The sequence below is a fragment of the Antedon bifida genome, chromosome 9 (assembly GCF_963402885.1).
Source record: "Antedon bifida chromosome 9, ecAntBifi1.1, whole genome shotgun sequence".
NCBI classification, from domain to species: domain Eukaryota; kingdom Metazoa; phylum Echinodermata; class Crinoidea; order Comatulida; family Antedonidae; genus Antedon; species Antedon bifida.
This window is the reverse complement of record NC_136234.1, coordinates 18106174-18119290: the sequence shown is the minus strand read 5'-3', so window position 1 is coordinate 18119290 and position 13117 is coordinate 18106174. Positions and strand designations below refer to the sequence as shown.

The 13117-nt window shown below is 34.0% G+C and overlaps 3 protein-coding genes across 3 annotated transcripts in view; all 3 read left to right on the top strand.

Annotated features, from left to right (window-relative positions):
• LOC144851794 (breast cancer metastasis-suppressor 1-like protein) overlaps window positions 1-13117 on the top strand; it is a 38198-nt gene that overhangs the window by 24495 nt on the left and 586 nt on the right. The gene's annotated exons all lie outside the window — the stretch shown is intronic.
• LOC144852653 (uncharacterized) lies at window positions 1246-3478 on the top strand. Its single transcript, XM_078710578.1, has 3 exons — window positions 1246-1389; window positions 2504-2673; window positions 3058-3478. The coding sequence occupies exons 1-3, from the start codon at window positions 1294-1296 to the stop codon at window positions 3242-3244; spliced, it is 453 nt and encodes a 150-aa protein (XP_078566704.1). The 5' UTR covers window positions 1246-1293; the 3' UTR covers window positions 3245-3478.
• On the top strand, window positions 3314-10390 carry LOC144852986 (WD repeat-containing protein 81-like). Its single transcript, XM_078711040.1, has 11 exons — window positions 3314-3355; window positions 3598-4722; window positions 5190-5399; window positions 5634-5750; window positions 5917-6056; window positions 6377-6557; window positions 6960-7132; window positions 7388-8616; window positions 9011-9145; window positions 9442-9556; window positions 10253-10390. Exons 1-10 carry the CDS (start codon window positions 3314-3316, stop codon window positions 9552-9554), a joined length of 3465 nt encoding a protein of 1154 aa, XP_078567166.1. The 3' UTR covers window positions 9555-9556; window positions 10253-10390.

Sequence of the window (13117 nt, the reverse complement as noted above, 5' to 3'; positions counted from 1 at the left end):
AGTTATCAAATTCTGACTACACTGATCATATCGAACAATGTGATATAGATTATTAATAATAATTATTGATGATGTAGATATTAAAAGATGCGTGCTCAGTTATCAAATTCTGACTACACTGATCATATCGAACAATGTGATATAGATTATTAATAATAATTATTGATGAGGTAGATATTAAAAGATGCGTGCTCAGTTATCAACTTCTGACTACACTGATCATATCGAACAATGTGATATATGATATCAATGCTAATTATTGATGAGGTAGATATTAAAAGATGCGTGCTCAGTTATCAAATTGTAACTACACAGATCATAATACTGTACACATAGTCCTATGCAATTAGACATTGATTTAGTAGTACTACATATCATTTGTTATATTAAGAATGTTGTTTCAGTGTTATTAAAATACTTATCGAATTTTTTTTAAAATAAAAATATTAGTTTTGGTACCTATAAATTTATATATTATAATAACATGCTAGATGTTATAATAATGTGATCTTTATTACAACTAAGAAACAATTATATACGAGGATGATACACACTGATAGCTCTCAGTTATCAAAAAACGACTACAAAATATAGCTCGCTATTATAGATGGTTCAGGGACGATTCGGCCCTGAGACGATTCGGCCCGGGACTATTCGGCCCACTTTTGGTGGGACGATTCGGCCCACTTTTGGGCCGAAACATCCCACTTTGTGGGCCGAAACGTCTCACTTTAGACCAAATTCATATTCATTTTTTTGGGTATTTATCAAGTTTTTAAAGGTGTTTAACAATCCGTATTTTATTGATATTGACAATTTTGATATCATACATATAATAAATTACTAAAAAAACGTAATTTTATATTCAATTTATTACTTCGAAAACCTTGTTTATTTCGTGAATTCGCCAAGCGGCCAACAGAGGGCGTAACTTGTTTACATCGTTCGCGTGACTAAAAATTGATCATTTTCGACAATGTTTTAAAATGTTTGCTTTATTGCATCTTTATCCCTAGTAGTACTACCCCATAGTCTCTCTGGAAATAAAGTTTGGGGAAAAAGCTTATTTTATGCTTATAAAATGCATATCAAAGCCGATAAATTTAAGTGTGCCGAATCGTCTCAGGGCCGAATCGTCCCGGGCCGAATAGTCCCGGGCCGAATCGTCCCAGGGCCGAATCGTCCCGGGCCGAATCGTCTCAGGGCCGAATCGTCCCGTTACCTTATAGATCACTGTTGATCAAATTTTGCTTTTCTCAACTGAATTAAAAGAACTTTTTTGAGAAATGTGAGATGGAAAGCAACATTTGCATTGACCAGATTTCAAAGGATTTGTTTCTAGATGTTAGATTGGTAAAAAGTAGAGAAAATGGAGCAATTACTGCTGCAGTAAGACTGTTTTTTCCTCTTGAGATATGCCGGCTAGTTAGTTTAGGCCTAGCCTACCGTACCTACCCTCTCTCGTAGCCTACAGATTAGTAGTAATCTAGCTAGAGTAGGTAGCCTAGTAGGGGTGAATCCAGGTAGTACCTACAGACCACCTAGCTATTCCTATATTCACGTAATACTGGCTTGATTGTTAGAGTTATCATATAGGAATAAAGGCCATTATAAAAACATTTACTGCTTTTTTAAAAAATATTATTTTGATTGGCTTGTTTTTAATTGAGGTCCTACTATAGTACTATTCTAGTCTAAAAAACACAACTGAACCGCTCGAGGCACTGAAAAAGAAGTGCCGAAGACCGAACAGAAGGGTTGTTTTTTATTATTTAATATATTTGTTTATCTAAGATCAATAATTTTGGCCTTGAATGTTTTATAAATGTAAGTAGAAAAATATTGCAGCAACGTTGAGACAACATCATATACTTAGTGAACTAGGCCTAGGCTATTATAGGCCATTACTCCATGGTATAAGCTAATATATCTATCTGTAAAGTAAATGATTATTAAATTAAGATTTGATCGTGTATATTTGTTAATTAAATTTCCACTGAGCTGTAGCTCTCATTACTTTATTACATTCATTTATTGCAGTCATATATAACATCATTATTTTTCATCAATTATAAACACTTTTATAAAAATATAAAGTAGTTGATGAAACTCTAAACTGATCCATTTAAATTATCTGAAAGGGAAATATGCCTCAGTTTATAACCAATTATGTTTAAATACGGGCATTTATTAGTACATTCTGTAGGCATTCTCTGGGCAGGTTTTAGTCGAAACCCGTTTTGTTAACCTACTACTAGCCTTCTCTATATTCTAGGCTAGAGGCTAAAGCCTTGTCTACACTATCAAACTAGTTTGACAAATAAGTGTGATGTGCCCAAATATGGTAGTGATATGCCCAAATATGGTAGTGATATGACATGGCCCCATCACATTTGTTGTCACAAAGTTTGATAGTGTATACAGAGCTTTACTGTCAGTCTTACAAAATAGTACAGTGGTGATTATGATGGTAATTTGTGAAATTCACCATCTTGTTTTATAGGTACCAACAGAATGGGTTAAGCAGATGCTTCAAACAGGCTGCATTGGGACATTATCAGCATCTGACCATCAAATTTCTAGTGTCTATTCTGTGACATATGAAGATCTACCTGAAGCTTGGCAGAGGCTGGAAATAAAAGCGTTTCAGAAAGTAAACAACAGTAGTTGCTGGTAAGTTTAATGAGGTCTTCACATCGTACTGCTTCCCTCTCAAATAAAAACAAATGAAAGAAAGAAAAAAAAAGAATTGGAAAGACTATTTTGGTCATTTGCGTTAAATATTTTAATATTTAATTGATTTATCATGTCTAGTTGCCATACCTGCATGCCATTTAACAATAAAATTGCGTATTTTGTATTTCTTGTCTTTTTATGTTAGTCCATCAGTCGACGATTCAATTTTTGTCTGAAAATCCAAGCTTAAGTATGATATGTATGAAACGCCAAAATATTTATCTTTTTACTAATTACAAGTCAAAACTCCATCTAGAAACTATACTAATTTTTGTCATACTTAAAACTTAAATGTCTGTCTTACAATTTTACTCATCTTAGCATACCTGCATTGAATGCTGATAGCCAAGTTGCACCAAACCTGGAATTGATGGACTGGATGCAGACTATATCTACTAAAGAATTTGTTCATCAATGGAAATCAAACTTTTATAAATATGAAACTCTATCATCAATGTACATGAAGTCTCAGCAAACAGAAGTAAGTAAAACTGACCCAGTTGAATAACCTATTTAGCACTGGTACCACAAGTGGATCACACATGAAAAAACAAAATGAATAAAATAAGAATTTATAATGAGAAATATCACTATAAATAAAGCTTTGAAATGTAAAAGGGTAATGAAAATATATATGTTAGATTTACTGGAGCAGAGTAGGTAATTATGCATAAATATTTAGATTATTACAAATTAATGCAAGAATGTTGTATACAAATATATTTTTATTATATTGTAGTGTATTGTCTAATTGTTTAACTAATAGAGTTCATAGATTTTTAAGCATTAACCACCCTCTCTGGCGTTGTACATGGTTATAATGCTAATCTCTTTTATTATTAATATTTTTCAAATATTTAGGTGCAGCAACTTGGTTTGGTTGATGCCATAAAGAATGTTTACAATATACCAATTATTCAAACAAAGAAAAAATCTGCTACTGACCAGCAAACCAGACCTGGCCATCCAAATATCTACCCAATGTTGTGTGCTGTTGATTCTACTGATGTGCTGTACCTTCTGATGGTAGAACCTAAGCCTTCACTTCACGACAGCATTCTCTTTAGCCCTGCCATGCTGCAGAACTCTCACGCTAAGCTGCTCTTTGTTATTTACCAGTTGTTCCACGCCATCCATCATTGTCACGCTAATGGTATACCTTGCGGAAACATCAGTTTAAGAAACTTTGAGCTGACGGAAGATATCTGGTTGAAGTTCCTTGGTCCAAATTGGAACTCTATTATAAGAATGAAGACTGACAACATTCCAAAGAACTCCATGAGTAATGATGAACTGGATTCGTGCATAAAAAACAACTCAACTGGTGGATCTCCTAACCATTCCATTAAATGCAGTGACCAATCAACAACTCTAGAAAATCTACCAAAACTAGTACAAGATTGGGTGCTAGGACACATTAGTAACTTTGATTATTTAATGGCCTTAAATAGCCTCACAGGTCGGGAGTTGGGAAATCCTAATTACCATCCCATATTCCCATGGGTTATGGATTTCTCGTGTCCAAATGGTGGATTCCGAGACCTCTCCAAGTCTAAATATCGCTTAAATAAAGGAGACGAGCAGTTAGACTTAACGTATGAAGCGTCTATACCGAATCTCGGCGGAATGCCTTCGCAACCTCGACATCACATATCAGATATTTTATCAGAGATCACTTACTATATTTATCACGCAAGAAGGACTCCAAAAGCAGTTCTCTGTAAGCATGTCAGGTCTAAATGGGTTCCAAATGAATACCCAGTGAGTATTCAAAGACTACAAACTTGGACTCCAGATGAATGTATCCCAGAATTCTTTTCAGATCCGAGTATTTTTCTGTCAATTCACGATGACCTGCCTGACCTGGAACTGCCAACATGGGCTAATAGTCCTCAAGAATTTATCAGTCAACATCGTAGAATATTAGAAGGAGATTTTGTGTCGGAAAGACTACATAAGTGGATTGATCTGACATTTGGCTATAAGGTATTTTCTTTAAACTTCTATTTTTTTTTTTTTTTTGATCTTTTTTATACAATATAAAGACCTAAGTCTGGTCTAAAGCCTGTTAGTCTATACTTTGTACTACTGTATAACTGTATTAAAATAAAAGTGTATAACCGCATTTAATGCAGCCCATTGCAACCAAAACTGCATAACTGCAGAGATACAGGAAGTTCATGTTAAATGTTCCTAGTTGCTCAATGCTACAAAATAGCGCTTTATTTTAATCCTTCATCTTTATCGTTACACTTACTGCACCTAAAGGCCTGTCCACACTATCAAACTAGTTTGATAAAAACAGTGTGATGTGCCCATATATTGTTGTGATATGCCCAAATATGGTAGTGATATGTCCAAATATGGTAGTGATATGACATCATGTCCATATATGGGCACATGACATAAATAAATATCGGCTGCATCACTTTATTCATGTATCAAATTTTCAGTTATCAGGGAATGCGGCAGTTAAAGCACGTAATGTGTGCTTGCAGTTAGTGGACCAACATACAGAACCAAGAAGACACGGAGTACTTCAACTGTTTGCACATCCTCATCCTAAACGCCTTACAATGTCACGCTTCACTTCACCGGAAGCTCCTAAGTGGTCCTCACGTTTCTACTGGTCTGAATTTACACAGAAGTCGTTTAAAATAGAGGTGAGTTTGTTATTTTTCTTGACCTTTCTCGAATGGTTGACCTTTCAGTTTGTTTATAATATTCTTTATTTGTAGACTTAATGAACTATGACCCAGGAAGTAGTTACATCATTTTAATTGTGCACATGCACACAATTTTAACAGTTTAAAACTTAGTATTAAATTCTTGATGCAATTTTATTCATTTGAATAATTGTTATACTCAACAAAATCGCATTTCAATATTTTCTTCAGGTTCCAACTAGTGAAGGTACGTTGTCCACAGACAGCCCTGCTGATCCTGGTTCGGCAACAAACCAACTAGTTGGAGAAACGTCATCTGGTAGGAGTGATGGCGCTGTAACTTCAAAGGTTTGTTACACTATTCCTAAACAAATTTAGATACAAAACAGACAAGTTTCCTTATCACTGACAACCACCATAAGCCTTTTTCCTCTCTGGTGTGTCTTGTATTGTGTAGCCTACACATATAAAATAATCTACTCACCATCTAAAGTTAAATGCAATATTTTCTTAGGAATTTGAACAGGGTAATGAGCTTGACGTTAGCACCTTAACATCCCAGGAACCTTTCAAAGTTGTTAAAGATGTTCTGAGTGCTGCCTTAACTGGAAATGATGATCTTTCAAGTAAAAATCCAATTAAAAAACTCTTCAGGTACCATAAACAGTTAATAGTTTAATGAAAAAATTAAAACATGATAACATAATATATATGCACAGTATTGCTAAAGATTCTAAATTGAAACTTGTTAAACCTGTGATTGTATTACACAGTGCATTTAAAACTCTGAAAACCGGAAACTCTCTCAAAACCCAGAACTCTCTCAAAGCCTTTTCTTAAGGTCCAAAAAGTCCCATTAAAAACACATTCCAAGTACCAGGCTTTGTGGAAAGCCAGACATATTAGGTCAGCCCACAGGTGTCCGGTATTGCGAGAGTTGACTTACTGTATATGTTTTTTATTTCTAATTGAAGACCTCGCCCAGACAGTGCTGAAATAAAGTATGCTCCCCCTCGACCAGAAATGATGACAATTGTGATTCCTGAAGACTACAAACCATTAGCAATGTTAGATCATATTGAGTCACTTTATACGTTTACGGGTAAATCACTGCATGAGCTACCAGTCAAAAGCCAAGAACAACAACCATTGTCTGTAAGTAAATTATAAAAGAGTATGTTGATCAAGTCAGAAGTGGATTTAAGGGATGCCAAGCTGGGTCTAGCCTCCTCTATCAATATGTTGAATAGAGCTTCTTGGTGCGTAAGGGTAGACAACAATGTAACTTCAAATAATAAAAAGAGGAGCTTTTATTGTTTTTGTTAACATTGTATTGTAATTAAATTAACTTGTATTGTCTCTACACCCAACGACATCAATTTTTATATAAAATATTAAATTATATAATAACTGGTGTAGCAATAATGTTAATTACAGTACTTTGAGGTATGACTGCAATATCAAATCTACTATTTTACATAGAGTATTGTAGTATGGGTTCAATCACAAAACTTTTTGACCTTCAAACTATTTTTTCTTTCATTTTCTGCTCCAAAGGTTAAAGATGAGTCTGATAAACTGCTAGCACAAGAGATTGTGATGGTTGGCTGTTTGATAGCTGAAATTGTCCTAGCTCCTAAGTTGCAGATGCAACGGCAAGGTGTGAACTTTGACCAGCGTTGTATGTTACTTAGAAAACTCTGTATTAGAGAATTTTCAGATATACCAAGGTATGAAAATCTTTGGTTCAATATATACAATTTGATAATATTATTATAGGCTATGTTTTGTACTCTAGTTTTTGTAATATTGTATGTACTTTACTTTAGAATATAGATGCTGTATTAATTTACTTTATGATGAAGATGATTACCCAAATTTTCCTACAAATTTTGTGAGCACCTGGGTACTCAATTATGCAAATATATTAAAAAGATAATTTTACTATTAACCAGAATATTATTATGTCTTCTTTTAAATTTAAGACCAGTACAAAGCTTACTACGGGAACTCCTTCAACTGGACAATCCAGACTTCAATTCAAAGAACATAAAGCTGGTTGCCATTAAGGAAGGATATCCACCACCTTCTATTGGACTCTTCCTTCAAACTCATGGAAACTTTGTCCCGTTTCCTGCTTACTTCCCTGCCATGTATGAACTCATCTGTAAAGTCAAACAGCTAACCGCATTTCTTGAAGAACTAGCGCCTGAAAGTACCGAGACAACGAAGCAGCAACATGTGTTTGAAGAAATTCAAAATATTGCAAAGTTTCTTCCAAAGTTGCTAGAAGGGTTGACTGAAGAAGGAAAAGATCTTCTGTTGCCATGCTTGATTCCGTTGTTTCAGAAGGAGGATTGTAGGCTGTATGCGTTCCTTCTTCTTTTTAATATCATTGGTCAGCATCTAGGCCCAGAGGTCACAGAAAACCAACTTTGTAGTTTGCTCAAGCACATGTATAAATCATCTTTCAAATCATCAAACTTTATTTTGATCTTCCACAAAGCATTTCTATCACAGCTGATCTCTCGGTTTGGTTTTGAATGCTTTTTGTGTAACTTTGTCGAGTTTCTTGTAGAAGTACTTATAGGACAGCATGCATGTCCAAGCTTCAGATCCGAAACTGAATTCCCAATGCCTGTGTTGAATGCTCAGCGACAGAGATCTTTCACACAAACCAGAGTTTCTGAAAGCCATGATGCTCTTGACTATGAGAATGAAGAAGATTATGTCAGTGATGATTGTACTCAAAGTTCTTCTCAACTCACTGTCAATGACGGGGAAAGCACAATGGTCTCATCAGAGATGAATGAAAGCTCAGATGGTTACGCAAGTGAAGAACCAAACCTGGTGGAAGAAAACGACAAAGACGGCGATCCCACAAACAAACCAAAAGATATCAATGAACCTTCTCCAAGACACAAACTTTATTATGATGATAAGGCTGAATCAGTGAAAGTGGAAGAAGCATTGGCCATTGAGACTTCTGTCAAGGGTGTTGATGAAATAGACAACAGCACATCTCAGATGGCACCAGGAACAACTCTAATAGACACTGCAATGGAAAGCATCTTGTGGTTGGCGGATAAGATCGGCCCCTTTTTGACTGCTGTGCATCTTGGCAAACGACTACTACTGATCCTTGAGAAGTGCTTTTGTGATCAAGAGCAACTGCGGTGGCTTGATGAGGACTCGGACAGTGAAAGTAGTAGTGGTAAGTAGCGCTCTTATGAATGTACAAAGAATATTAAATTAATAATTGCAAGTTGTGCAACATGACTGAGTGGGTCAACTCTCTAAATGTTAGTTTATTTAGGGTTACTTCCCAGTCCATGGGCACATGTTGTTATTGAGGCAGAAACTACAGAAACTCTGTGACATCATGCACTACTTAATGTAGTAATGCCCAATGGATTCAGCAATTTATTATATTTGACACATAAGAAGCATGTTCTAGAGACCAGACAGGGAACAGAACCATTAGGTTTTTTTATTTCAAATCACTGAACAGTTAATGCTGAAAATAATAATGAAAAAAATCTGCTGCTTTGTTTTTTTTTATATTGATTGATTGATTGATTGATTTTGATATTGAATTATTTTTGCAGATGAAGATGTGTTGTTCATGGATAAATGTGTGGTGGTTGGCGATACATTTGCTGAACCTGTCTTTTATAGCCTTATTCACATTGCAGAAGAATTTATATTTAAACAGTACTTACCTTATATACAAACATGTGTAGGTTTTTGCAAATTTATTTCATCATTGTTAATGGCACTGTAGCTTGGTTCAAATCCTGTGACAGTCCTAGGCTTTTTCTGATTACTTTTCTAAATTTTGTTTTTGCTGTTAGATGATGTGGAAGTAAATTCTTTTTTAAAAAAATGTTTAAAAAGTATAAAATATATTTTACTTCAGTCTCCGATTTTACTCATTATATCTACTGTATAAGAATATAAAATAAAGATTAATATGGAATTTGATTACGTACTTTTTTTTATAACACAGACCATTTTCTTTTTATTTTTTAATAGGTAGCATCGATTCGTAAAAAGATGAACACCAAAGTGGAGCGAGCCTTGTATCTTGTCTGTCATCACTTAAGTTTCTTCTGCCTTACCTCAATGACACACAGCTTATGGAAAAGTTAAAGGTACAACAACATTTCAACATGATTTATTAATTTTCATTATATTTATCAACATGATGATCAAACATTTTTAAGAGTAAAAGAAAGAAAACTATTTTGTAGTAAAAATTCAAACTATATTTACACCAGTGTCATGAAAATCAAATGCCTCACACAATGATTGCTCAAAAACAGGACATTAGTAAAAATTAGCCTATTGAGCACGATTATTTAAAAAAAGAATACAATGAGTCTTCAATGAAGAATAACTATTAAAAAAAATATCAACATTTACATTAGACTCATTTAAATAGTTATACAAGGAAGGCAAGCGTGTCTGAAACCCCCTTTTTCGAGACATTTACTCTATTAAACGGAACATAAAAAGTGGACTTGACTCTAGTTTTATGAGAAGGAGCATGTAAACTGAAAACAGAGCAACAGTCGCAACTAAACAAACAATTGACACTCTTATAAATAAACATTAAATCAGACACACTTCTTCTAAACTTAAGAGGTTCAAGACATCAAACATCAAAACATACAAAGAAAAAAGAAACAATGTTTAGATGCTTTGATCCGTTGATTAATTTCTTTCTGCAATTCTTTGACTCGTATATCTTTCTACCTGCCTATTTCTCTGGAAACTCCTGAGATAAAAGAATAAATAAAGTACTGTAATTAAGGTTTTAAAATGTATATTATATTATTCTCTGCTAGACTATATCATGAACGCCTAAGCCAAGTTGATTCAAAGTTAGAAGAAGTTCACAAAGAGTATGCCATAGAAAACTTAAAACCATTGAAAGAACTTGAAGAACACACTCAGATGACCCTGCATATATGTGGTACCCTTCGTAAGCTGAAACTGAAAAGTATTGAAAATGCGTACGAGTGTGAAGGAAAAGCAGCGCTGGAACATTATGAGGTAAGAGGAGATAATTTACTTCTGGGGTAGAGAAGTCTAGTGATGGGTGATAAAAAGTTAGAGGTTGTTAAGAACAAAAATAAACCAGTACTTTAAACGTTGTGTTCTTGGCCAGCACAATTTCATCTAGCGTTTTTGTAGAAAGCATCTTTATGCTTACAGCACTGATTTACTGGAAAGAAAACTACATATACTACCTATTATCTTTTCAGAATGAAAACATTTTTTTGAAAGATGCATTCCGTGCGGATCTTGAGGAAAAAATTAGAAAGTTAGAGGAAGACCGCCACAATATTGACATTTCTGCAGGTTAGTTTTTTAGTGTTTAAATAAATATAAACAATTTGTATTCGTTTTTTAAATAATGCTTAAAATAGCATATAAATAATATGTTCTATAATATGGTTCTATGATGAAATGAAAATACTGGTATTTGTAATTTAATATTTCTTTTTTCCCTCTCTAAAAAGAATTGTGGAATGAATCTCAAAAGAAACATTTACGAAAAACCGATCCTCTTCATCCGGATAAGAAGAAAAAACCTATAGCAGTTTCTGATATCCTTTTTAATATAATATTTGAACTTCAATATTCATTTGTCATAGTATACACAGTTATCAAATTATTTGTTATCAAAACAAATGACATTGACATATTTTAATAAAATATATTTTATATATATAAAATTTATATACTGTTCTTGTATTTCTTAACAATTAAGTTTACGTCCCTTTATTGTTTACATGTTGAGAGAATTTGAAATTCTTGAAGACTGGACAGCAATTATGAAGGTATGATAAATCTGTTGCTTCAATTCATTTTGTATCAATGATGTTTTGATATTTAATAATTTCTGTAGATTGAACACATATGATTTTCTGAAATTGTTATTAAATTTTATATTTTGGCATATTATAAATCATAGTCACTTATATACAGGTACTTCTATTTATTAATGTTTACAAAATGTATACGAGATTCCGAAATTAAAGATTTTGAAAAATGTTTTAATATTTTACAAATTATTCAGATGTATTTTACCAGTGGTTCAATATTTTATTTTATAGGCCAGAGGAACAAGCAGTGCCAGAAGAAAGTCTGATCGTAAGTTTAAATTTGTTGAAAGATGTATTGTTCTCCTGAAAAAATCATTCTTAGATATTTTTTTGCTGAACATGCCATGTTATTGTCACATAGTAGTTATCGCCAATGGGTTTTTGGTTGAATTTAAACATTTATTTTGTGATTTTATAAGGGAAAACATTTTTTTTCCGTTTTTTTTCTATGGAAGTGATTATCTTGATTTAAACTACAAAATAACCTATTCAAATTCTGATTTAATTAATTGTTCATGTTTTTTTTTATATATATAAAAGTTATTGTTTTTGTTTGTTCAGTTCAGTTTAACCGTGACCAGCTTTCATTTAATTACAGGTGTCGACTTCGCTCCTCTAATGATCCCACCCGACTTTTCGTTCCACGATCTAATCGGAAAGCTGGTGACAATGCTTTTTCTGTCCCCGCTCCGTGGATCTGGAATGCGCTACCTGTCGATTTGAGAGGAGCGAATTTGACACCTCTATTTAAACGTCAACTTAAAACTTTTCTTTTTAATTAACTAAGTATTGTTAGGCGCTCTGTTCTTTGTAGGGCGCCATATAAAAACCTGTATAGAATAGAAAAAACAGTGCTGTTAGCTAGAAGACACTAAAATCATGAAAACCATTTATTTTTTATAGATGTGTATCGGTCAGAAGCTCACAGGCATCCATACAGCGCTAGTTATTAGGATGGACGATTATGTTACGAAGGTTTGTGGTTCGGCAAGTCGTCAAACGTTGTTATAGAGAAACGAGAGGATACACCCATCCGGTAAGTGGAACAATCTAAAATATACTTTTTAGAGGTATTAATGAAGACTATTAGGAACTGATTTAGCCCATGTGAGCATTTCATATGGCCTGTGGAGAAGTACTGTTTAAAAAGAAAGGATAAAAATTGTGTTCTTAAAACCAGTGAGCCTTCAGGGTCAGGGACCCATGAGATAATTTGTAAATAATAATAGACTAGAAAGTGCCATAGACCCCATCTATACTATCTTATTAAAACAATTTTTTTTTTCAGTGGTGTTATTACATCCATCAACACAAGTGAAATCTGGTTAAAGTTGAATGACGGCACAAAATCAAAATTATATCTTTCAAACTTGCAAAAAGGAAAATACACCATAAAACATGTGTGAATTTGATACAAGACCAAAAATGAAAAACAAGATTAATATCTGAAGACACTGCTAAGCATATTAGCTTCGTTATTGCGAGATTGTGTATTAGACTCAAAACTAAATAAAGAAACTGAATAAGGTCTGAAAACAACACTCAAGACCAATTAATAAACTTGTTTACTATCTGAAGAAAGGTTTATCACACTGATGATGAGCAGTAGTATCAGTAGCGTAATGCAGGGGACAAAGGCCCCTGATTTAGCATTCCTAATGGACCCTCGAATGCTTGGTAGCTGCATTGGGCTGCTCATGGTTTGGGGCCCTTAAGCTCTGGGGTTGGGGCCTGGGTTTAGCCAGTGAGCACTTGTACGTAGCCGCTACACCACTGAACAAAAGGAAAAATACCGTACACCAGTATGTATAAAGACTCAAA

Excerpts from the sequence above, each read along its gene's own strand:
- LOC144852653 (XM_078710578.1), top strand. The coding sequence starts at position 1,294 with ATGGAAAGCAACATTTGCATTGACCAGATTTCAAAGGATTTGTTTCTA. Across the intron at positions 1,390-2,503 it reads ATGGAGCAATTACTGCTGCA|GTACCAACAGAATGGGTTAA; the intron begins GTAAGACTGTTT and ends CTTGTTTTATAG. Across the intron at positions 2,674-3,057 it reads GTAAACAACAGTAGTTGCTG|CATACCTGCATTGAATGCTG; the intron begins GTAAGTTTAATG and ends TACTCATCTTAG.
- LOC144852986 (XM_078711040.1), top strand. The coding sequence starts at position 3,314 with ATGAGAAATATCACTATAAATAAAGCTTTGAAATGTAAAAGG. Across the intron at positions 3,356-3,597 it reads AAGCTTTGAAATGTAAAAGG|GTGCAGCAACTTGGTTTGGT; the intron begins GTAATGAAAATA and ends TCAAATATTTAG. Across the intron at positions 6,558-6,959 it reads AAGAACAACAACCATTGTCT|GTTAAAGATGAGTCTGATAA; the intron begins GTAAGTAAATTA and ends TCTGCTCCAAAG.